The sequence below is a fragment of the Choloepus didactylus genome, chromosome 4, assembly GCF_015220235.1.
Source record: "Choloepus didactylus isolate mChoDid1 chromosome 4, mChoDid1.pri, whole genome shotgun sequence".
Classification (NCBI taxonomy): domain Eukaryota; kingdom Metazoa; phylum Chordata; class Mammalia; order Pilosa; family Megalonychidae; genus Choloepus; species Choloepus didactylus.
The window spans coordinates 165,730,482-165,757,249 of NC_051310.1; the positions used below are offsets into that span (position 1 = coordinate 165,730,482).

General features: G+C 36.6%; 1 protein-coding gene across 7 annotated transcripts in view; it reads right to left on the reverse strand.

Annotated features, from left to right (window-relative positions):
- The window catches only part of HECTD1 (HECT domain E3 ubiquitin protein ligase 1), a 129,915-nt gene extending 104,914 nt beyond the window's left edge, over window positions 1–25,001 (reverse strand). For 5 of the 7 annotated variants that reach the window (XM_037834743.1, XM_037834745.1, XM_037834744.1 and 2 more), the window contains exons 1-2: window positions 24,662–25,001; window positions 23,032–23,308 (exon numbers count right to left, since the gene is read on the reverse strand). In XM_037834743.1, the coding sequence (XP_037690671.1) occupies window positions 23,032–23,171 (140 nt within the window). In that variant the 5' untranslated portion in view covers window positions 23,172–23,308; window positions 24,662–25,001. Of the gene's footprint in view, window positions 1–23,031; window positions 23,309–24,076; window positions 24,180–24,661 lie in introns of those variants that run through there. The other 2 variants (XM_037834739.1, XM_037834740.1) reach the window with 2 other exon arrangements.
- Window positions 25,002–26,768: the final 1,767 nt, after the last annotated feature.

Below are 26,768 nucleotides of genomic sequence, written 5' to 3' on the forward strand. Positions count from 1 at the left end.
TGAAATGTCCGAATATAAGACTCATTGGTGTCCCAGAAGGGGAAGAAAAGGGTAAAGGTCTAGGAAGAGTATTCAAAGAAATTGTTGGGGAAAACTTCCCAAATCTTCTAAACAACATAAATACACAAATCATAAATGCTCAGCGAACTCCAAATAGAATAAATCCAAAAAAACCCACTCCGAGACATATACTAATCACACTGTCAAACACAGAAGAGAAGGAGCAAGTTCTGAAAGCAGTAAGAGAAAAGCAATTCACCACATACAAAGGAAACAGCATAAGACTAAGTAGTGACTACTCAGCAGCCACCATGGAGGCGAGAAGGCAGAGGCACGATACATTTAAAATTCTGAGTGAGAAAAAGTTCCAGCCAAGAATACTTTATCCAGCAAAGCTCTCCTTCAAATTTGAGGGAGAGCTTAAATTTTTCACAGACAAACAAATGCTGAGAGAATTTGCTAACAAGAGACCTGCCCTACTGGAGATACTAAAGGGAGCCCTACAGACAGAGAAACAAAGACAGGACAGAGAGACTTGGAGAAAGGTTCAGTACTAAAGAGATTCGGTATGGGTACAATAAAGGATATTAATAGAGAGAGGGAAAAATATGGCAAACATAAACCAAAGGATAAGATGGCCGATTCAAGAAATGCCTTCATGGTTATAACGTTGAATGTAAATGGATTAAACTCCCCAATTAAAAGATATAGATTCACAGAATGGATCAAAAAAAATGAACCATCAATATGTTGCATACAAGAGACTCATCTTAGACACAGGGACACAAAGAAACTGAAAGTGAAAGGATGGAGAAAAATATTTCATGCAAGCTACAGCCAAAAGAAAGCAGGTGTAGCAATATTAATCTCAGATAAAATAGACTTCAAATGCAGGGATGTTTTGAGAGACAAAGAAGGCCACTACATACTAATAAAAGGGGCAATTCAGCAAGAAGAAATAACAATCGTAAATGTCTATGCACCCAATCAAGGTGCCACAAAATACATGAGAGAAACACTGGCAAAACTAAAGGAAGCAATTGATGTTTCCACAATAATTGTGGGAGACTTCAACACATCACTCTCTCCTATAGATAGATCAACCAGACAGAAGACCAATAAGGAAATTGAAACCTAAACAATCTGATAAATGAATTAGATTTAACAGACATCTACAGGACATTACATCCCAAATCACCAGGATACACATACTTTTCTAGTGCTCATGGAACTTTCTCCAGAATAGATCATATGCTGGGACATAAAACAAGCCTCAATAAATTTGAAAAGATTGAAATTATTCAAAGCACATTCTCTGACCACAATGGAATACAATTAGAAGTCAATAACCATCAGAGACTTAGAAAATTCACAAATACCTGGAGGTTAAACAACACACTCCTAAACAATCAGTGGGTTAAAGAAGAAATAGCGAGAGAAATTGCTAAATATATAGAGACGAATGAAAATGAGAACACAACATACCAAAATCTATGGGATGCAGCAAAAGCAGTGCTAAGGGGGAAATTTATAGCAATAAACGCATATATTAAAAAGGAAGAAAGAGCCAAAATCAAAGAACTAATGGATCAACTGAAGAAGCTAGAAAATGAACAGCAAACCAATCCTAAACCAAGTAGAAGAAAAGAAATAACAAGGATTAAAGCAGAAATAAATGACATAGAGAACAAAAAAACAATAGAAAGGATAAATATCACCAAAAGTTGGTTCTTTGAGAAGATCAACAAGATTGACAAGCCCCTAGCTAGACTGAACAAATCAAAAAGAGAGAAGACCCATATAAACAAAATAATGAATGAAAAAGGTGACATAACTGCAGATCCTGAAGAAATTAAAAAAATTATAAGAGGATATTATGAACAACTGTATGGCAACAAACTGGATAATGTAGAAGAAATGGACAATTCCTGGAAACATATGAACAACCTAGACTGACCAGAGAAGAAATAGAAGACCTCAACCAACCCATCACAAGCAAAGAGATCCAATCAGTCATCAAAAATCTTCCCACAAATAAATGCCCAGGGCCAGATGGCTTCACAGGGGAATTCTACCAAACTTTCCAGAAAGAACTGACACCAATCTTACTCAACTCTTTCAAAACATTGAAGAAAAGGGAACACTACCTAACTCATTTTATGAAGCTAACATCAATCTAATACCAAAACCAGGCAAAGATGCTACAAAAAAGGAAAACTACCGGCCAATCTCCCTAATGAATATAGATGCAAAAATCCTCAACAAAATACTTGCAAATCGAATCCAAAGACACATTAAAAAAATCATACACCATGACCAAGTGGGGTTCATTCCAGGCATGCAAGGATGGTTCAACATAAGAAAATCAATCAATGTATTACAACACATTAAAAACTCAAAAGGGAAAAATCAATTGATCATCTCAATAGATGCTGAAAAAGCATTTGACAAAATCCAACATCCCTTTTTGATAAAAACACTTCAAAAGGTAGGAATTGAAGGAAACTTCCTCAACATGATAAAGAGCATATATGAAAAACCCACAGCCAGCATAGTACTCAATGGTGAGAGACTGAAAGCCTTCCCTCTAAGATCAGGAACAAGACAAGGATGCCCGCTGTCACCACTGTTATTCAACATTGTGCTGGAAGTGCTAGCCAGGGCAATCCGGCAAGACAAAGAAATAAAAGGCATCCAAATTGGAAAGGAAGAAGTAAAACTGTCATTGTTTGCAGAAGATATGATCTTATATCTGGAAAACCTGAGAAATCAACGATACAGCTACTAGAGCTAATAAACAAATTTAGCAAAGTAGCAGGATGCAAGATTAATGCACATAAGTCAGTAATGTTTCTATATGCTAGAAATGAACAAACTGAAGAGACACTCAAGAAAAAGATACCATTTTCAATAGCAACTAAAAAATCAAGTACCTAGGAATAAACTTAACCAAAGATGTAAAAGACCTATACAAAGAAAACTACATAACTCTACTAAAAGAAATAGAAGGGGACCTTAAAAGATGGAAAAATATTCCATGTTCATGGATAGAAAGCCTAAATGTCATTAAGATGTCGATTCTACCCAAACTCATCTATAGATTCAATGCAATCCCAATCAAAATTCTAACAACCTACTTTGCAGACTTGGAAAAGCTAGTTATCAAATTTATTTGGAAAGGGAAGATGCCTCGAATTGCTAAAGACACTCTGAAAAAGAAAAACGAAGTGGGAGGACTTACACTCCCTGACTTTGAAGCTTATTATAAAGCCACAGTTGCCAAAACAGCATGGTACTGGCACAAAGATAGACATATAGATCAATGGAATCGAATTGAGAATTCAGAGACAGACCCTCAGATCTATGGCCGACTGATCTTTGATAAGGCCCCCAAAGTCACTGAACTGAGCCATAATGGTCTTTTCAACAAATGGGGCTGGGAGAGTTGGATATCCATATCCAAAAGAATGAAAGAGGACCCCTACCTCACCCCCTACACAAAAATTAACTCAAAATGGACCAAAGATCTCAATATAAAAGAAAGTACCATAAAACTCCTAGAAGATAAGGTAGGAAAACATCTTCAAGACCTTGTATTAGGCGGCCACTTCCTAGACTTTACACCCAAAGCACAAGCAACAAAAGAGAAAATAGTAAATGGGAACTCCTCAAGCTTAGAAGTTTCTGCACCTCAAAGGAATTTCTCAAAAGGTAAAGAGGCAGCCAACTCAATGGGAAAAAATTTTTGGAAACCATGTATCTGACAAAGACTGATATCTTGCATATACAAAGAAATCCTACAACTCAATGACAATAGTACAGACAGCCCAATTATAAAATGGGCAAAAGATATGAAAAGACAGTTCTCTGAAGAGGAAATACAAATGGCCAAGGAATACATGAAAAAATGTTCAGCTTCACTAGCTATTAGAGAGATGCAAATTAAAACCACAATGAGATACCATCTAACACCAGTTAGAATGGCTGCCATTAAACAAACAGGAAACTACAAATGCTGGAGGGGATGTGGAGAAATTGGAAACTCTATTGATGTTGGTGGGACTGTATAATGGTTCAGCCACTCTGGAAGTCAGTCTGGCAGTTCCTTAGAAAACTAGATATAGAGCTACCATTCGATCCAGCGATTGCACTTCTCGGTATATACCCGGAAGATCGGAAAGCAGTGACAAGAACAGATATCTGCACGCCAATGTTCACAGCAGCATTATTCACAATTGCCAAGAGATGGAAACAACCCAAATGTCCTTCAACAGATGAGTGGATAAATAAAATGTGGTATATACACACGATGGAATACTACGCGGCAGTAAGAAGGAACGATCTCGTGAAACATATGACAACATGGATGAACCTTGAAGACATAATGCTGAGCGAAATAAGCCAGGCACAAAAAGAGAAATATTATATGCTACCACTAATGTGAACTTTGAAAAATGTAAAACAAATGGTTTATAATGTAGAATGTAGGGGAACTAGCAGTAGAGAGCAATTAAGGAAGGGGGAACAATAATCCAAGAAGAACAGATAAGCTATTTAACGTGCTGGGGATGCCCAGAAATGACTATGTTCTGTTAAATTCTGATGGATATAGTAGGAACAAGTTCACAGAAATGTTGCTATATTATGTAACTTTCTTGGGGTAAAGTAGGAACATGTTGGAAGTTAAGCAGTTATCTTAGGTTAGTTGTCTTTTTCTTACTCCCTTGTTATGGTCTCTTTGCAATGTTCTTTTATTGTATGTTTGTTTTCTTTTTAACTTTTTTTTTCATACAGTTGATTTAAAAAAGAAGGGAAAGTTAAAAAAAAAAAAAAGAAAGAAAGAAGGACAAGGAAAAAAAAAAAAAAGATGTAGTGCCCCCTTGAGGAGCCTGTGGAGAGTGCAGGGGTATTCGCCTAACCCACCTCCATGGTTGCTAACATGACCACAGACATAGGGGACTGGTGGTTTGATGGGTTGAGCCCTCTACCACAGGTTTTACCCTTGGGAAGACGGTTGCTGCAAAGGAGAGGCTAAGCCTCCCTATGGTTGTGCCTAAGAGCCTCCTCCCGAATGCCTCTTTTTTGCTCAGATGTGGCCCTGTCTCTCTAGCTAAGCCAACTTGAAAGGTGAAATCACTGCCCTCCCCCCTACGTGGGATCAGACACCCAGGGGAGTGAATCTCCCTGGCAACGTAGAATATGACTCCCGGGGAGGAATGTAGACCCGGCATCGTGGGATGGAGAACATCTTCTTGACCAAAAGGGGGATGTGAAAGGAAATGAAATAAGCTTCAGTGGCAGAGAGATTCCAAAACGAGCCGAGAGGTCACTCTGGAGGGCACTCTTACGCACACTTTAGACAACCCTTTTTAGTTTCTAAAGAACTGGGGTAGCTGGTGGTGGATACCTGAAACTATCAAACTACAACCCAGAACCCATGAATCTCGAAGACAGTTGTATAAAAATGTAGCTTATGAGGGGTGACAATGGGATTGGGAAAGCCATAAGGACCACACTCCACTTTGTCTAGTTTATGGATGGATGAGTAGAAAAATAGGGGAAGGAAACAAACAGACAAAGGTACCCAGTGTTCTTTTTTACTTCAATTGCTCTTTTTCACTCTAATTATTATTCTTGTTATTTCTGTGTGTGTGCTAATGAAGGTGTCAGGGATTGATTTAGGTGATGAATGTACAACTATGTAATGGTACTGTAAACAATCGAAAGTACGATTTGTTTTGTATGACTGCGTGGTATGTGAATATATCTCAATAAAATGATGATTTAAAAATAAATAAATAAATAGATTAAAAAAAAGCTGTAACGTAATACACTGTGCTCAATACTGTGTTTCAATGTTTATTAGGCAATACTTCTCACGTTGCTCTTGGTTCCGTAACACTCATGTGCTCTATATTTCACAATTCCTTAATATATCAAATTGGAAACAGTTTAAAGTAGTAGCATTAACTTGAAACCGTGTTAAAAAAAACTCCTTAATCTCTCAACATCATTAGCCATTAGGTAAATTCAAATCAAAACCACAAAAAGATACCATATCACACCCACTAGGACAGCTATTACCAAAAAAATGAAAGTGTTGTATGTAGAGAAAATAGAACCCTTGTACACTGCTGTTAGTAATATAAAATTATGTAGCCTCTGTGGAAAAAAGTTAAGCAGTTCCTCAGCAAGTTAAATATAGAATTACCACATGACCCAGCAACCCCACTTCTAGTTATACACCCAAAAGAATTGAAAGCAGGGACTCAAACAGACATTTGTACACCAATGTTCATAACATAGCATGATTAACAATAGCCAAAAGTTGGAAACAACCCAAGTATCCATCAATGGATGAATGGATAAACAAAATGTGGTTCAGAATGTAGTTCAGAATGTGGTTCAGAACGTGGTTCAGAATGTAGTTCTGATCCATGATACAACATGGATGAGCCTTGAAAACATTACGCTAAGTGAAAGTAAGCCAGACAAAAAAGCACAAATAACTATGATTCCACTTACATGAAATATCTAGCAAATTCATAGAGACAGAAGATTACCAGGAGGTCTCAGTAGGAGGAATGCTAAATGGGTAAAGAGCTTCTGTTTGGGGTGATGAAAATGTTTTAGTAATTGAAGCTGATGATGCTAGCACAACATTGTAAAAGCAATTAATGCTATTAAATGATACTAAAATGGCAAATTTTATGTTACACATGTTACCACAATAAAAATAAAGTAAAAAAATTCCTATTCAATATTCAGCATTATCATCAACTGCTCTATAAAGCCTTCCCTAACCACCCCAAATAGTTAAGTGGTACTTTGATGTTCTTAAAACCTCATAAAAACAGAGTCGACACTGTATATCACTTTATTTCCTTGTTTACACAAGAGTCCCTGAAGCCAGGGACATTGTTCAATTCAGGTTTTAAGGGAACAAGCACTGATCTGGGGTCAACATACCACAACAGAACACAGAACAGCAGCTGTGTTACCTTTCTGAGTCTGTTTCCTCATTTGTTAAGCCAAGCAATATCTATTTTATATAGTTGTTATGAAGATGAAACAAAATCACATACATTAAATACTCAGCTCAGCTGGCACCATATTAAATTAAAGTCAGTTCTCCTTCCCTCCTTCGAATAGTCTAATGTCTGCTATATAAACCTGCATAAGATAGTTTTTATCAAAAAAATAATTTGTGAGGGATCAACACCCCTATATTTCATCAACACTTAAAATAAGAGAGATCATAATTTACATTTAGTAGAAATCTCAGCTATGTGGAATCAAATACATTATTCTAACTTCTCTGTATAGACTAAACTTTAAAAATGGGCTGCAGAACACAAAAGATAGAACTCTCAACATTTTAGTATAATTATTTTGTCCTCCAATATTTAGTGTGTGCAAGTGAGTATCTCCTATACTTTCAGCAGCTTTAAAAATATATTAACCTCAAATTATCTTTAACTCCACACTTTAATATCTGCTTAGGGGTCCAGCAGCAAGAATATTATCAAAGATTTTAGAAGACCACTTGCATTCAATGACTGAGCAATACTGATTAAGCACAAGTGGTTTTTATTAGCCAACGACAATCGCATCCTAAGACAATCAGTAAACTGTAATTTTTCTGAGACAGGAATTAAACACTTTGATGCTAGGTTACAAAATCTAGTCCCACAGTTTTCAAGTAAGATCAGAAGACTGCTCAGCACATCAGAATCTTAAAGCAGCTTTGCTGTTCTCTACAAACACATAAATAGTAAACTGAAGATAAGAGATTGTGAAAATGTTTATAATACTAAGGAACAATTTAGTCTAAAAGAGCAATGGTTTTTCCTTAAAGAACAGTAACTTTTGAATACAGAATGCTATGCTGAATTTGACAGTCCTCACATTAAATGGTAAGAATGGACATACCATATGCTTTACATTAAAAATAAGAAAGTTATTCATCTATTTTCTTATCCAGTGCAAAACCTGCACATAAAAAAAAGAAATAAACTTTAAGAGAAATGTTTAGTATAACAACTTTTTACATTTCATGGGGACAATGCATTAGCTCATTCGGAGAAGAATGACAGTCCCCGCTGCATCCCTCAAAATGTGAAGTATTTCCTTAACAAATATGGTTACAGAGCAATATCTGGCTCTATAAAAAAAAGCCAGAATGTTCTGAATTCATAGGTTCCCAGATTTTAACTCGGATCAGTTTCATTTCTAAGAGAAAAATAACGATGGTCTGCATACATAGGAACTTATTTTACTCCAGTATAATGAAAATCTGCTTCATCAACTTTTTAAAGATGTGGCACAAAATAGCTCTTGTACTTTTGGCTATTGGACAGGGGGAAAAATCTGATTTTCTAGTTCTTAGGTTACTTTTTCATCACTGAGAAGGTATATAAGGCATATTCCAATATATAACTAATTTTTACAATCAGTTTTCAAAGTAAACCTAAGTATGTCTCCTATTAAACTAGTTATTTATGATTTTGCCAATAAAAACTCACATTACTATAAACTACTATTATGAATATGCTAATTGCCAATCCAAAAGAAAATTAGGGATGGGGAGCTAGATTAGATGGACTCATTTCATTTGTGTAAATGTCACTGTATTAAAGCAATTAATTTTAAGGCAAATACTTCACAGCTGAATTCTTAAAAAGTAATTCTTTAATATGGAAATACAACTATAATTTACTTTACTTATAAAATAAATGTAAAAGACCAAACCAGATTCCCAAATACTAAGCAAGAAAAAAATTTTAAAATTTATCAATCTCCTAAGAACCAGGATAAATTTTAAAACGTAATCTAAAAACACACACGTATGTAAACTCTATGATACATTTTATTTAATATGCAATATTATGTGGATGTAATTATGCTGCATTTTATGTGATGTGTATTAGCAAAAAGCTTTACATAAATAATAAAATCTCTGAAAATTAACTTAATGTTAATGCATTTAAGTACTTCTCAAGTTAATGGCACTTACAAATAGAAAGGGTCAAATTGCTCCAAAGTTTATTCTATGTTATAAATTCGGTTCTTAATACATCAGGTTCTTAAAATAAAAATCTGATACTCCTTCACAACCCACATTTCTTGCTTTCCTTTTTTTTTAATGGATTCAAGTGCACCTTATTTCCTCTTGGTTTATCTATTAATTTTTATTATGATGAACTAGCACAGCAAATAAATTTCCGGAATATCAAATTATACCATAGGGAACTCAAAAAAAAAGTCAAAATTATCTAAGATTAACACTTTAACTCACATATATATTATTTAGTCTTCAAAGAAGAGAAATTTTGCTGAAGTCAGTGGGAATGCCTTATAATTCAAGAGATATTCAGATTTTGTGTCAACACTAGTCATCTGAAAACTCATTAGAATTTTTGAAATGATAAAATTTTAATGATTATATAGACATATTATTCAAGTGAAAACAGATCTATTGGTATTTTACACACAATTCTAAAAAGCATTTCCTTAAATTAAAAAAAAGAACTATTATAAGATTCATCAATTAAATTTAGGTTAATATTACCGTTCAGAACTAAACTCAATTAAATGTAGGTTAATAGTATTTGTTCAGAGCTTTTTTAAAAAAGCAAATTACTAAACCTCAATAACACAAATTAAGTATAAATTAAGGAAAGAGTTAGGCATGAACATGCCAATATTGAGTTCTAAAAAATACAAAATATTTAAAAAGACCTACAGTTATATTTCTTTATAAGACCCCAGTTTATTGTTCTAATTTACCTTACGATTTATGCTTACATGTTTATTTTTTGTTATTCATTGTAACTCTCTCCCAAAAAACTATAAACTCCCCATTAGGAGGGATTTTATGTCATACAGCAGCCAGCATGGTTTCCTACATATAGAATATAGTTTTATTCTATTTATTTCAAGTTTTATTTGTTGAGTGAATGATACCAAGAAAAATAAGAAATGCTCATGTAAGGAGAGGCCAAACAAAAAGAAATCCCTCAGCTCCCTTACTGACTTTTTACCTCTCCACCCCCCTGCCCAACCTCTCACAAATATGTCCTCACCCCTCCACACAGAGGGCTTCACCCTGGCTCATCCCTCATTTGGTCCCTCACTTCCCTATCTCCTTCCACTTCTACACCTTCCTAAAAACAAACAAGTGAATCCTCTTCCACCTTTCCCTCTCATTTCCCATAGTAAAGCAAAACGTACACTCTTGACTCTAGCACAAACTGCTCTCCTAAATCCCAGAACGACAGAGCCAACTGCCTCCCCTACTTACCCATCACTACCTGGAGATTATTTCAGGAACCTTCAAACACAACCTGCCCAAAACTAAATGAAACTTTCTTATCAAAAGCCATACTACCACTTATATTCTCTCATCTACCATCCCCCCCATTCACTCAAGTAAAAACCATACAATTCTTCCATAACCCCCATTTCTACAATACAAAATCCAATACCCAACTTGTTGGTTCTACCTCCTCTGTTTAGTATTTTCCCTCCCCTCGCATTCTGACCCTTATCATATCTTCCCTAGATTACTCTATAAACTTTCTAACTAGACTCTTACTAGACTCTCCAGTCCATTCACCAGTCTATCACTACAGTTGTTTTTCTAAAATACAATTCTGAGACCATCACACCCTGCTTAATCTTCATTAGCTCTCTACTGCCTTGGGGATAAAATCCAAATTCATCAGGATTACATATATCGCCCTTCATGATCTGGCCACTGCTTAGCTTCATCCATTACCCCTCTCCATCCCTAGACACACAAACAACCCATTTCTGTTTTACCAAATATAAGAACTACTTGCAATTCCCATCCCACCCTAAGTTTTTTTTTTTTTCCTTCCTTCTTTTTTTTTAATCTTCATTTTATTGAGATATATTCACATACCACGCAGTCATGCAAAACAAATCGTACCTTCAATTGTTTACAGTACCATTACATAGTGGTACATTCATCACCTAAATCAATCCCTGACACCTTCATTAGCACACACACAAAAATAACAAGAATAATAATTAGAGTGAAAAAGAGCAATTGAAGTAAAAAAGAACACTGGGTACCTTTGTCTGTTTGTTTCCTTCCCCTATTTTTCTACTCATCCATCCATAAACTAGACAAAGTGGAGTGTGGTCCTTATGGCTTTCCCAATCCCACTGTCACCCCTCATAAGCTACATTTTTATACATCTGTCTTCGAGATTCATGGGTTCTGGGTTGTAGTTTGATAGTTTCAGGTATCCACCACCAGCTACCCCAATTCTTCAGAACCTAAAAAGGGTTGTCTAAAGTGTGCATAAGAGTGCCCACCAGAGTGACCTCTCAGCTCCTTTTGGAATCTCTCTGCCACTGAAGCTTATTTCATTTCCTTTCACATCCCCCTTTTGGTCAAGAAGATGTTCTCCGTCCCACGATGCCGGGTCTACATTCCTCCCTGGGAGTCATATTCCACGTTGCCAGGGAGATTCACTCCCCTGGGTGTCTGATCCCACGTAGAGGGGAGGGCAGTGATTTCACCTTTCAAGTTGGCTTAGCTAGAGAGAGAAGGCCACATCTGAGCAACAAAGAGGCATTCGGGAGGGGGCTCTTAGGCACAATTATAGGGAGGCCTAGCCTCTCCTTTGCAGCAACCGTCTTCCCAAGGGTAAAACCTATGGTAGAGGGCTCAACCCATCAAACCACCAGTCCTCTATGTCTGTGGTCATGTTAGCAACCATCGAGGTGGGGTAGGCCAATACCCCTGAATTCTCCACAGGCTCCTCAAGGGGGGAGATAAATTTATCTCTGTAAGATAAATGTGAACATTCTTGTAACGAATTTTGGAAAGATAGAAATTTTCAACAGAGAACACAAAGTATGAAAAAGAATCAAATTGTAATTTTAGAAATGAAAAACACTATACTTGAAACAAAAAATTCACTGGATGGGCTCAAGAGAAAAATGGAGGTGAAAAGAGTCAATAAGCTTAAAGACAGAGCAATAAAAATTATCCAATCTGAAGAACACAGAAAAAAAGATTGGGGTATAAAAACGAAGCAAGTCCCAAGGACCCGAAGAAAAATATCAAAAGATCAAACACTTGTGCCACTGGAGTCCCAAAAGGAAAGGAGAAAATGACTGGTACAGAAAATATATTTGAAAAATCTTTCCAAATTTGGTGAAAGACATAACTATACACACTCAAAAAGTTCAGCAAACCCCAAACAAGATAAATTCAAAAACAACCATACAAAGACACATCATAATCAAATTGCTAAAAACCAAAGCTAAAAATGATGCATATAAGGAACAAAAGGTTCAAATAAATGTAGATTTCTTATCAGAAACCATTAAGGGCCAGAAGATAGTGGAATTACATCTTAAAAATGCTCAAAAGAACTATCATCTAAGATTCTACATTTAGCAAAAACATCTGTAAATAATGAAGGCAAAACAGACATTGTCAAATAAAGAAAAACTAAGCGAATTCATCAACTGCCCTTCCCTAAAAGCAATGTTAAAGAAAGTTCTTCAGGATGAGAAGAGACACATGGAATTTCAAGAATGAAGAAAGAAAAACAGAAATGATACACATCTCAGTAAATACAATAGACTAGTTTTCCTCTTAAACTGACTACTGAAAAACAAAAATTTTAACACTATATGGTGAGGTTTTCAAAGACTGTAGATGAAATACATATGACAACTACAAGTTAAGGGAGGAGAGAATAAAAGGACCAATGTTTTTAAGTCTTCTTCATTTTAGTAGGAGTGGTAAACTATTAAGTTACTTATAATTCCTAGAGAACTGCTAAAAACTACAAAGAGATATCGCCAGAAAGCCAATAGGTAAATTAAAATAGAAGGCTACAAAATATTCAAATAATCCAAAAGGCAGGAAAGCAGGAACAAAGGAACAAAAAGAGAAAAAACAAATAATAAAATCATAGACATATATCCAAACATATCAAAACTTACATTAAATTGAAGTGCTCTAAACTCACCAATTAAAAGAAACTGTCAGTGGCTGAGAGATTTCAAATGGAGTCAAGAGGTCATTCTGGAGGTAATTTTATGCATTATATAGATATCCCTTTTTAGTTTTTACTTTATTAGAATAGCTAGAAGGAAATATCTGAAACTGTTGAACGGCAATCCAGTATCCTTGATTTTTGAAGTCGATCTATAATTAAATAGCTTATATGGTATGAATATGATTGTGAAAACCTTATGGCCCAAACTCCCTTTACCCAGTGTACGGACAAATGAGTAGAAAATGGGGACAAAAAGCAAATGAATAATAGTGAGGGGGAGAGGGGGGAATAGGGGTATGAGATGTTTTGGGTGCTCTTTTTTACTTTTTTTAATTTTTATTTTTTATTTTTTTGGAGTAATGAAATGTTCAAAATTGTGGTGATGAAGGCACAACTATATGATGATACTGTAAACAACTGTTGTACACTTTGGATGACTGTATGGTTTATGAATGTATTTCAATAAAATTGCATTTAAAAAAGAGAGAGAGAGACTGTCAGATTGGATTAAAAAACACAACTGAGCAATATGCTGGCTTCGAGAAACCTAATTTGTATATAATGATACGGATTGGTTAAAACTAAAAAAACAGAAAAGATACACCATGTAAACACTATAAAAAGAAAGCCGGACATCGTGGGATTGAGAACATCTTCTTGACCAAAAGGGGGATGCGAAATGAAACAAAATAAAGCTTCAGTGGCTGAGAGATTTCAAATGGAGTCGAGAGGTCATTCTGGAGGGTATCCTTATGTGCTATACAGATATCACCTTTTAGTTTTTAGTGTGTTGGAATGGCTAGAGGTCACTCTGGTGGACATTCTTACGCACTACATAGGTAACACTTTTTAGGTTTTAATATATTAGAATAGCTAGAAGTAAACACCTGAAACTACCATACTCCAACCCAGGAGCCTTGGCTCTTGAAGACGATTGTTAAACAATATAGCTTACAAGGGATAACAATACGATTGTGACAACCTTGCAGATCGCACTCCCTTTATCCAGTGTATGAACGGATGAGTAGAAAAATGGGGACAAAACCTAAATGAAAATTAGGGTGGGAGGGAGGGGTGATATGGGTGTTCTTTTTTATTTTTATTTTTTATTCTTATTCTGGTTCTTTTTGGTGTAAGGAAAATGTTCAAAAATAGATTCGGATGATGAATGCACAGCTATATGATGGTACCGTGAACAGCTGATTGTACATCATGGATGACTGTATGGTATGTGAATATATCTCAAAAAAAACTGAATTAAAAAAAAAAAAAAGCCAGAATGGCTATACTAATATCAGACAAAGTAGACTTCAGAACAAGGAAATTTTCCAGGGAAAAGAGGGTCATTAAGTGATGATAAAAGAGTCGATTCACCAAGAGGTCTTAAAAAACCTAAATGTTTATGCACTTACCAGGCTTCAAAAAACACTGAACAAAAACTGGGAGAACTAAAAGAGAAGCAGACAAATCCACAACTATATTTGGAGACTTCAAGACTCTTCTTTTCTCAGTAACCCACAGACCAAGTAGACAGAAAATCCACAAAGACATAGAAGACATAAAAAAACACTATCAGTCAACTTTTCCTAATTGACACTTGTTACTCCACCCAACAAAAAGCACATTCTTCTCAACTGCATATGGACCATTCACCAAAAATAGACCATATCCTGAGCCATTAAATAAACATTAACAAATTTAAAATCCTTGAATATAAAGTATGTTCTCTGTCCATGACAGAATTAAACTAGAAATCAATAACAGAAAAATATCTGGAAAATACCCAAATATCTGGAAATTAAACAACATACTTCTAAATAACCCATGGGTAAATCAGTAGCCTCTACTTCTCAATTTAGAAACTAGGAAAAAAGGACAAATATAACCCAAATGCAAACCAGAAGGAATTTTTTTTTAAAAGCAGAAATCAGTGAAACTTAAAAGAAAAATAGAGAACAACGAATGAAACCAATAACTGGTTCTTTTAAAAGACTAATAAAATTGATGTATCTGTAGCCAGAATGACCAAAAAAAGAGAAGACAAAAATGACCAACATCAAGACGGAAAGGGGGATTATCGCTACAGACCCTACAGATGTAAAAACGATAAAAGGGAATATTACAAATAACTCTACGTCCATAAATTTTGATTTAAATAGGCCATTTCCTTGGAAGACGTATTATCAAAAACCTCTCAAGAAGAATTATATAACCTGAATAGTCCTAAGTCTATCACAGAAATTAAACTAGTACTTTAAGTCTTCAACCATATCAATTTGTTCTCTTACAGATCAGACTTATGGTGTTTTATGTAAGAAATCTTTGCCTAGCACAAGGTCAAAAGGCTTTTTCCTACATAGTTTTAGGTTTTACATTTAGGCCTATGATTCATTTTGAGTTTTTTTTTTTTATAGTGTGAAGTATAGATCAAAATTATATATATATTTTGCATGTGAATATCCAATTTTTCCACCACAATTTGTTGAAAAGACTATCTCTGCATTGCTTTTGTCCTCATGTCAAAATCATTTGTCTACATATGTATGAGTCTAGTTCTAGACTCTCTATTCTGTTCTATTGATCTATTTTCCTCTTTTATTAATACCACATGGTCTTGATTAGTACAGCTATATAAGATAAGTATTGAAATACAGTAGTGTTTGTCCTCCAACTTTGTTCTTTATCAAAGTTTTTGCCTAGTCTAGGTTCTATGCATTTCCATATGAATTTTAAAATCAGTTTGTCAATGTCAAAATCTTGTCAGATTTACCCCCAAGAATTTCAGAAGAAGTGAAAACTCATGTACACAAAAATCTCATGTCAATGTTTATAGAAGATTTAGCTATAAATCTGTTGAAGGACATGTGAACCAACCCACATGTCCTTCAAAAGGAGAATGGATCAACTAACTGTGGTACATCCATACAATCAAATACCATGCAGTAATTAAAGGGAAGGGACTACCGCTACACACGGTAACACAGATGAATCATAAATGAAATATACTTGGTGAAAGAAGCCAGAATCAAAAGGCTACATACTGTAAGTATGATTCCATTTATAGATATTCTGAAAAAGTTAAAACTCCAACGACAGGGAACAGACCTGGTTGCTAGAGATTGGGGTCAGGGAAATGTATGACTTCAAAGGGACAGTACTAGGGAATGTTTTGAGGTCATGGAATCGTTTGGTATTTCAATTGTGGTAGTGGTTACATCAATCTGTGGATTTGCAAAACTCATGGAACAGTATTAAAAAAAAGGCTAACTTTACAACATGCAAATTAAATAAATTTAAGAAGAAATTAAGTATATACATAAAATAATCACAGCCATCCCTGAATAACAAAGTATTCATCTGTAGCACAAAATTTTAAATACAATTAAAGAGGTGATAGGAGGATTAAGCACTAAAGGAGAGCACCAACCAACACAAAGCCAATTTGCAGACTGTGAAAGGTGTTTTTGCATTGCTGTGTTTGGTTTTATTAGTTCCTGGCACTCAAGAAAATGTCTGTCATATCACTAGCTGCATACAAACTCAAGAAAGACAGCTCAGGTACTAACTCCCAGAGTTAACATTTTTAAATAATAAAATGTACAGTGTACAACAAGACAAGATAAGCAAAGAAACAGGAAGTGATGGCCTATCCAAAGGAAGAGGCTAAAAATGCAGAAAACATCAATGAAGACAACCAGTCTGTGGACATATCAGACAAAGACTTTTAAAAAATTACTGTCAATATGCTCATGAAGAAGAAAGAAAATACAGAGGAAGAACTAAAGGATATCAGGAAAATAATAAATGAACAATATAAGACTCTCAATAAAGAAACAGAAATTTTAAAAAGGAACCAAACAGAACTACTGGAGTTGAAGCCCACAATAACTGAAATGAGTGGGAGAAAATATCTGGAAACCATAAAACAGGTAAGAGTTAATATCTAGCATATATAAAGAAATCCTACAACTCAACAATAAAAAGACAACCCAATTAAATGATAGACAGAGTCTGAATAGACATTTCTCCAAAGAAGATATACAAATGGCCAATAAGCACATGGAAAGACGTGCAACATCATTAGCCATTAGAGAATGCAAAGCAAATCCAAAATGAGATACCATCTCATACCCACTAGAATGGCTACTATTCAAAAAACAGAAAATAACAAGTGTTGGAGAGGAGGTGAAGAAATAAGAACACCAGTTCATTGTTGGTGGGAAAATAAAATGATTCAGTCTCTGTAGAAAACAGTTTAGCAATTCCTCAGAAACTTAAGTATAGAATTACTGTATGACCTGGCAATCCCACTTCTAGATATCTACCCAAAAGAACGGAAAGCAGGGATTCAAACAGATATTTGCACATCAATGTTCATCACATTATTCACAACTGCCAAAAGACAGAAGCAACCAAATCCATCAATCACAGAAAGTATAAACAAAATGTGGTAGTACACACAATGGAGTATTATTCAGCCATAAAAAGGAATGACGTTCTGATACTTGCAACAACATGGATGAACTCTGAAGACATTATGTTGAGTGAAATAAGCCAGACAAAAAAGGACAAAAATTGTATGATCTCACAGATATGAAATAACTGGAATAAGCAAATTATTCATAAAGTCATAGATTAGAATTTACCAGGGGCAGGGGTAAGGGTAGGGAATAGGGAATTAATGCTTAAATTGTACACAGTTTCTATTTGGAATGATGAAAAGTTATGGCAATGGATGGTGGCGATAGTAGCACAACACTGGGAATGTAATTAACAGCTCTGAAATACATTATTTGAATGTGGTTAAAAAGGGGAAATTTTAGTTTATATATATGGTAATAGAATAAAAATTTAAAAGAAAATATTCAGAGGACTATACAACACAAAGTGAATCCTAGAATAAATCATAACTGTAGTTGACAGTAAAATTATAAAAATGTTCTTTCATCAATTGCAACAAATGTACCACACTAATGTAAGGTGTTAATAATAGGGTAGTATATGGGAACTATGTACTTCATGCATCATTTCTACATAAATCTACAACTTCTCTAACAAGAATTATTTTTAAAAACTTATCTCTGTAAATTTTCATTGTACTTTCCCCAGTGAAACAAGAATAGTGTTGTTTTTAACTTCTACATGTTTTTAAAAGTTTTGGTAAACTTAATGAAAGCTCCCTCTATGGAACCCCTAAAGACGCAAGTTAAGAACTCTGATAGAAAATGTTTCTCCTACTCTAACACTTCTCTATGATGTTCACTGATGAAAAACACATACACCAATTGCTATCTATTTACAGAAATTCACTTGTTGAACTTTTCAGGATTATATATGTATTTAATGTATTAATGAACATTCCCTGTCAAGAAAGGATCAGCTGACAGAACTGATACAACAAAAGTTAACTTCACTTCCCTATTTCTCTGGCTTTGGGGAGGAGAAAACAGGGGTGAGTCTATATGGAAAAAACAAATACATTAAAACAAGGGGGAAGGGAAAGTACGTGTCAATGCTATTACTGTTCCTGCTACAGAGAAGAATACACTATTCTTACTCAAACATACCACCCTTCCACCCAGTTGTGCTACTCCAGAAATACTTTCTATAGGCATTTTAGGCATAAATGGTAAACAGGTCCAAAATATCTGGAGCTTAGTTATTGTGTGCCAGGCACTACACTTGCTAACATGAAAACAAAAGATGAGCTCATCATAGTCCAGTGAAGGATTCAAAATATAATAAAGTGGTAACAGGGTGTATGCAATGAGGCTAGAGTGGTCTTTGAGGGCATTTACATTTTATCCATTAGTTAAAAAACCCTAAAGATTTTGAAAAGAGGAGTGAGATGATCAAATCAATATCTTAAGACTATAACCCTGGTTACAGTTAGTTTAGAGGCAGTTATGAAACTACTAACACCATATAAACATTCACTTCCCAACACCAAGCCTAGATTGTATTACTTTTTTTATAATTTTTTTTATTAGAGAAGCTGTAGGTTTACAGAAAAAATCATGCAGAAAGTACAGAGTTCCCATATACCCCGTTATTAACACCTTGCATTTGTGGCAATTTATTACAATTGATGAAAGAATATTATTTTAATTGTACTATTAACTACAGTCCAAATTTTACATTAGAGTTTACTTGTTGTACAGTCCTATGAGGTTTTTTTTTTATTTTATTCTGATAACATCTATACAATCTAAAATTTTCCCTTTTAACCACATTCATATGTATAATTCTGTGCTGTTAATTATGTTTTTTTGTCTTCCTTTTTAATCTTCTACTTCAGGTAGAAAATACAAGTCATCACACAGGAATTCCTTCAACTTTTTACCATCATTCCTAAAATATCTGCATCTAACGTCTCCACCTTCCCTATATTACAACAAAGGGGAGGAGACAAGAATGAGAAGGAGACTTACTTCTTACTATATATTACTTTGTGCCTTCAAAATTAAATAAAGGTGTTTTGTTTTGTTTTTTTAATGGAGCTTGCTAGTACCTAAAAGCACTACCCCGAATATTACATTTTCTAGATGTTCTGGGGAGATCTTCTGGGATTCTTCCCAGAAGACATATCTTTTTAAATATATTATCTGAAGATTAAGTAGCAGGATCTATAAATGCCCAGGACTTATCAATCTATAAAATTAATATAATGATCACTTATTTTGAAGTGAATGCAAAAGTGCTCATTAGCTAATAATTCATATTAAATTTTAGAGCTTAATGACCTATCACACATAAAGAAAAAACTAACGTTGAATCCACTTTATTCTTTCTAGAGCACATTTTGATAAGTTCAGGCATTAATAAGGGGCATTCCAGGTTCAGAGAAAATGTGTATTCCTTAACTTCAAAAAGACAGTCAAAAACTGGTACCAAAAATGATGAGCTACATGCAATACATACTAAGTTGAAAGAAAAGAAACCCTTAACGACTATTACGTGAAAAGCACTGTGCTAAACATTTCACCAATATTATCTCACTTAATCTTCAGAGTAACCCTGCAAGGATGGTGATACAGACTTGAAAGGCAATCACAAGTATTCAGAGGTAAAGGTAGATATTTGAACCCAAGTCTATCTCATTCTAAAACCACTATTTCTACCATTCCATCTCCCTTTCCAGAGTAAAAAGACATGTAACTATTAATGCAAACTAATCAGGCAAAAAAGTATCTGAAAATATATTTGCATACCGATATTTACAGCTGCATTATTCACAATTGCCAAAAGATGGAAGCAACCCAAATGTCCATCAACCAATGAATGTATAAGTAAAATGTGGTATCAACATACAATAGAATATTATTCAGCTATAAAAAGTAATAAAGTCCTGAATACATGTGACAATATGAATACTGAAGACATCATATTGAGTGGAATAAGCCAGACACAAAGGGACAAATATTGTATGATCTCACTGATTTGAAATGATTAGAATAAGGAAACTCATAAAGTCAGAATCTAAAATATAGGTTACCAGGGTTAGGGAGGGAATAGGGAATGCGAAGTTATATACAGAGTTCCTATTTGGAATGATGGAAATGTTTAGGTAATGGATAGTGGTGATGGTAGCACAACAGTATGAACACAATTAGCAGCAATTAAATATATATCTGAATATGATTAAAAGGGGAAATGTTAGATTGAATTATCTGTTAATAGAACAATTTTTTTTTTAAATCCATGGAACTACATTACATAAACAGGGAACCCTAAGTTAAACCGTGGACTTTAATTAATAGAACAATTATAAATATGTGCTATCATCAATTGTAACAAATGTTCCACACTAATGCAAGGTGTTTGTGGTGGGGTGGTGTATGAGAAACCTGTATTTTATGCATAATTGTTCTGTAAACCCACAACTTCTCTAATAAAAAAATATAAAATAAAGTATATTTTGCTTTTTTCAATATAAAAGGACTATTTGCTAATATTATATGTAACCAATTCGCCAAGGGAGATTTTCACCTAATATCCAAAATATACAGTCTTCACCTGCCTTACTTGTTGACTGTTTCAAAGAATCTAAAAAGACCCTCCAAAATCAATCACTATTTCTTGAAATAAAGTCTCAAAGAAAAATTGAAAATCGGATATTAATAATAATATCAATGAGCCCACTTTACTCAGAACACCTCTCACATACATTTTCTTCTTTAATCCTCACCACAAACCCACTGAAATAAGATTGCTGCCATTTTACAGAGGAAGAAAGTAAATAACAGGTAGCAGAGAATCTGAACTCAGGTCTCTGGCACCAAAACCCATTATTTCCACCTTGCCATGCTGCCCCTCCAGATTAAAGAAGGAACAAAGACAATTTTTCCTTGTGAGAACAAGAATCTCTGGCTGTTCAATTAAAAAGGCACACTAAGGTTTAAAAACAAAATTGTCACACAATCTAATCAAATGTCTATTTTTTTGGAAGTTCTGGTATACTACATGATAGAGGGCTACTCATTCCAACAAAAGTTGCATTTGACAAGTTTAATTTCTTCTTAAAACTACATTATACTAGATACAAATAAAGCCTGGAAGGAAACATGGAAAATTTACACAGTTATGTTAGATTGGAAGGATTTTATATAGGGAGGAATTTTACATTTTAAAAATTCCCTTTAAAATTGCTTTAATATGGTAACACTTTTTAAAATGTCATTACAAATACCTCTACTGAATGTTAGCTCTACCAGAAAATACGAAACAATAGCTGATTTGAATGGCAAATACGACTTAATTTTTAAAATACCAAAAATAATTCTCAGGTTAATGAAGACTCTCTAATGTAATCTATTGGTACTCAAAAATCTACTTCATTTTTCTATAAATTCCACTAACACAAGTGTCAATGGAGGGCCTAAAATATCCCTATGTACTCAAAGTCTACTCAAAACTAGTTGAAATAAGTGGTTCACTAACTGACTGTGATTTAGAAACTTTGTTTATAAGGATTTTTATTGTAATAGCACTGTTTTAGAGGGATTTAAAACCAAGAATTATTAAACAACCAAAAATAAAAAGTAAAAATACTTTATCAATTTAGTGAGCAAAAGAGCCTTTATTTCCACTTCAAAGAAATTAAGATAATTATAGCAAATTTTACATGAACACCTCTAACATTTTGTACTAATTACCTCAAAATGGCATTAAAGCAAACATAGAAAGATCCTAGTTTTCAATTACTTATTACTGGAATTCAAGACTGTAAATATAAATGTAAAATAAACAGTAAAAACCAAACATGGGCTTAGCACTCAGAAGAACAGTTAATCTGGCTGGGCAAGTATCATTTATATAAGAGTTCTTTAAAACACAGCTTTAAGGAACTATCTAGTAATGAATTATTTTACATTTTTGCACAAATTTTACATTATAACCTCCGAATAAAATTTAGACTCTCCAAGCTCCAAAATCTGTTTCTACTGTTCCAAAAAGTATGCTGTATGGGTAACATCCAATATTCCTTCTAAAGCAAAAACTACAAACCAGTGGTTTGTTTTAACAAAAGTAAAACGTCAGCTCAGATGCCTTAATACCAATGAAGAAATGTGCAGTTCTAAACATATGCTGGTTATTATCTACGTTATTCTATAAGTCAATTTCATGGTACAGAAATAGATTGCTTTACAGAAGTATTTGTATCTTCCCAAGTTCATGACATATTTTGAAAATGAATCAACCAAGCTATAGGTTAAAATTAGTACCCTCCACTAATTCCCATTCATTCAACAAGCAAAGATGCACTTGTATCATCATAATTAATTATCGTCAATGGAGTTACTTCACCTACCAAATTTATTTCTCAGAAAAGTGTAAATTCAAAATCTTGCAGGAACTTTTAAAGGGCCAACAGTTTTAAAGTTCAGCAGAGAAATTTCTACACAAACTTAAGTCAACATATGGTTGAAAACAGATGTCAATACAGCAACCCCAAAGGAAGATGATGAAGGGATGTACTTACGTTTCAAAACAACGATCCACGTTGTCAGACATCAAAAGCAGCATGCATAGCTGCTCAAGGGCTATTAGCTGCATGTCCCTTTCATCTCCCTGTCCCATCTGTAGCCATTCCAGCAATGTATCCGGATCCACATCTGCCATGGTTTTCTAAAAGCCTCTTTGCTTAAATTAAAAAAAGTAAAGGGGAAATGTCCTTTAAATGTCCAGGACTGATCAGCTTGAGTTTAAAAATTCTTTCTCTTTTACATCAGCTAGAACCAAATTTTCGTGGTGTCCTCCTAGGAATTAGAAAAGACTAATAAGTATGTTTGGATAGAATGCTTATGCAGTGTTTCAACTTTCCTTATTCTTCAGGTTTAAAGTTCAGCTAGCATACTATACTAAATGAAAACCAGTTTTGCAAAAGGTTATAAGCCGATTAGGTTGCTGCTCAACTAGAAACCAGAGCTGCCTTTGTCAAAGACAGTCAAACAGGCTTTGGATCCCACTACTGCTATCGCGAGCGTCTGTGCCAAAAAGGCAAAGAACACCTACTACAGGCTCTTTTTTTTTCCAGAAAACTTATTCCCCCTCCGCCACCCAAAAACCGATCTTCACATAAAGGTTAGATACAGTACTTTGAGGAGATTCTCGGCACTCCGACCCAATTCGCCTCTTCTAAGTTGAATTTCTCCTTGAAATTTACCTCCAATTTTATAAAATCTGCTAACTTCTCAATTTATTTACTTCTATTCTAAAGATGTCCAAATACAAACCATAATTAGATACACACCTATCTAGGCATAAATACTTGGTTAAGAATTTTGGTAGTCTTGGCAATTGTTCTTCAAACTTTAAAAAAGAAATGCTAAAAGTGAATGCAATGGACTTACACGTTAGGGGTCAGAATATAGGCCAACCTACGGCCCTGTTTTCCCTAAGCCCACAGGATGGGACAGTTGGTTAAAAAAACAAAACAAACAAACAGCAGCAACAACAACAACAACAAAACTAGGGGCAGCCCAAAGAAGCAAGTCATTACAAAAGCTCTTCGTAAGTGCCCCGACCCGAGGACAGTTCTAGGTCCCACGTAGCCCAACTGCAGGTGTGTGAATCCGGCGGCGGGTCCCGGTGGGCATCCAACGGTGGCGACAAGAGGGCTAACCCAACACGCCGGGCCCGACCAAGCTCTGCGCCGAGGGGCGCTGATACCGAACGCACTAAGGTTTCCCGGCACTAAACCCTCCTAAGTTAGGAGGGATGGGGGGTAGTTCTGGAGGAGAAGGAGCAAGACTTGGTCTACGAGAGGAGGCCGCCGTGCCGGGCTGAGCGGCGGGTCTCCCGGGAGCGGCGTCCGGAACTCCGAGGCCCAGCAGGACGTTCCTCGCCCCGACCAGGAGGCGAACCCTTCTCAAGGGCAAGGGGAGCCTTCCTAGGGCTCCGGCTCGGACCGGGTAAGCCCGGCCCCACCGTGGGCACGGCTGGGGGAGGGGAACAAAGAGGCCAAACAGGGGAGTCGGGCAGCAGACCCGCCGGCCTCACCCAACGCTGGGGTCGCTCCCGACCCATCGCCAGCGCCCGGGATCTCGACCCTATCCGGGCCCTTCCGACGGCCTGAGGCGCTCCCGCCTCCCCTTTCCGTAGGCTCTTACCAGGCTTGTTGTCCCCGACCGCTCCAGTCCAGCTCCAAGCAGGCCGCGGGCAGAGCCAGGCCCGGCCACGGCCCTCGAGTTCCCAGGAAGCCGCAGGCCGCGCAGGTCGAGCCAGGCAGGCGGCACAGGAAAAGCCGCGCCTCGTCCCTCCCCTTCCTCTGCGGGGACCTGGTGACAGGGAAGAGAGAGGTTCCCCCGAGTGGCGGCAGCAGCGCACGGCCGGTCCCCGGCACGCGACTCCTCAGGCCCTACAGCTCAGAGGCCCACGCGATGCTGCCGGCGGCGGCGCGGGGAGGCCGCGTCCATCGTGATACGGGAGGGGGAAGGGAGGAGGGTCGAGCCTGAGAGCGGGGCGGGGAAGCTGCGGAGGGCAGCCCAGCAGGGCGGAGGCGGAGCGAATCTGCTCTCCCGGCGGCGACCCCGCCGGCTGCCACCTGGGGCGCTGCAGAGACTGGACGGCCCGCGACGCGGGGGAGCTAATCAGAGGCCTTGTGCGGCGGGACGCGTCGCCACCTCCGTTCCGGCGTTGTCGCCCATGGCGCTCGGGCTCTCTAGGTGGTACCTGTTACCGCTTTTCTACCTTACGCCCTGATACCTTTTCACTTCATTGTCAATCCGAGCTCTCCCAGCACCCCGCGCACACTCAAGCACTCAGGCTCAGCTTGTTTTGCGCCTGGTCTACATATTTAGCGTGCTGCAGCTAAAGGCCTCCGCGCTACGGGTCAAAGCTGCAACCCAACCTGTCCTTGTGGAGTCTCCCTCCCAAGCGACCATGAGCGTCCCCTCCTCCCTTTTTGCGCACAAAAATCTTAATTATGGGCTAAACATATAGCCCCGAGCTCTGGCCGTAGGGAGTGGAAAAGCGCTTGCCTTCCGTCCTAGGAGGCGAACGGACAGCTGTTCACCAGAAAGAAAACCTTTCACAACAACCCCGAAAAGTAGGTATTATCAAGGATTATCTTCAATGTACAGATGAGAGAATTGAGGCTTCAGGAAAGCGTAAATTCAGATCCAGCATCGCTGTTAAGCAGCAGCACTGAGAGTGGACTTTTGACTTCTCCTGTGGCTTGTGGTCACTTAAGTACGGCCAGGGTTATTTCCCTTCAAAACTTCTCATTTTCAAACATCTCGTTTCATATTCCTGATTATGGGACGTACTTTAACATATTTAGCATGTAATTAACTGAAAATGTTCTTTAAAATGAAATGAATGCCCTTGGTTCATAAGACCATAAATCCCATGCCTCAGGGACTCCTACTGTACTTTTTCATCTTTTAGACAAAAAAAAAAAAATGAGTATTTTGTAATAATATTTGAAATCTGTTCCTTTAAGCAACCCCAGAAACTGCCACATATGCTTGAAGAACCAGTATTTTGGAAATTACAGATTTCCATTTCAGATAACTATAGACACAAGTCCCGCTGTGGCAAGTAATGGTCCCTTAGGACCAAATAAAATCAAGAGAAAAGAGTAGAGGATTCCGCTATCTTTTCACAAATACATCACACGATAATAATTATTTGTGACCCATCAATGTGACTTGGAGCTGCCAGGAAAATCTTCAAGGAGACAGTGGCATAGCTTCCCAACATTGAAGAATGGGTAGAATGTGGACACTGAGGGGGGAAGCCTAGTATGTTCAGAGACAAAGCCTGGTATGTTCAGAGACAAAGGAAAGACGACCTGTGACCCCAACAGAGAACTATGGAGATTGGGAGGTGGGGGTCAGGTGAGAGGGGAAGGTTCGGAACAAAGAACAGAGGGCCTTGAATGTGGGATGCAGAAATTAAGCATAAGTAACAAGTTCTAAACTAGAATACCGATTTGAAAAATTAGAGTTTTAGGAAGATTTATATGACAAGAGTATTCAGAATGGTTAGAAAGAGCTACCTAGACAAGAAGATTAGCTGGAAGATTAGTCGTTGGGAGTAGGGGGGTGGAGGCTCGTTATTGGCAGTGAGAATGAAGAAGTAAATGTAAAAAATATTTCAAAGGATATATAAGAATTTAAATGATTAACTCCAGTTTTGTTTTTTTGTTTTTCTTAACCCTAACCTGCAGAGAAGACTTGGAAGCTAGGAGAATGATGGTACTATTAATAGAAA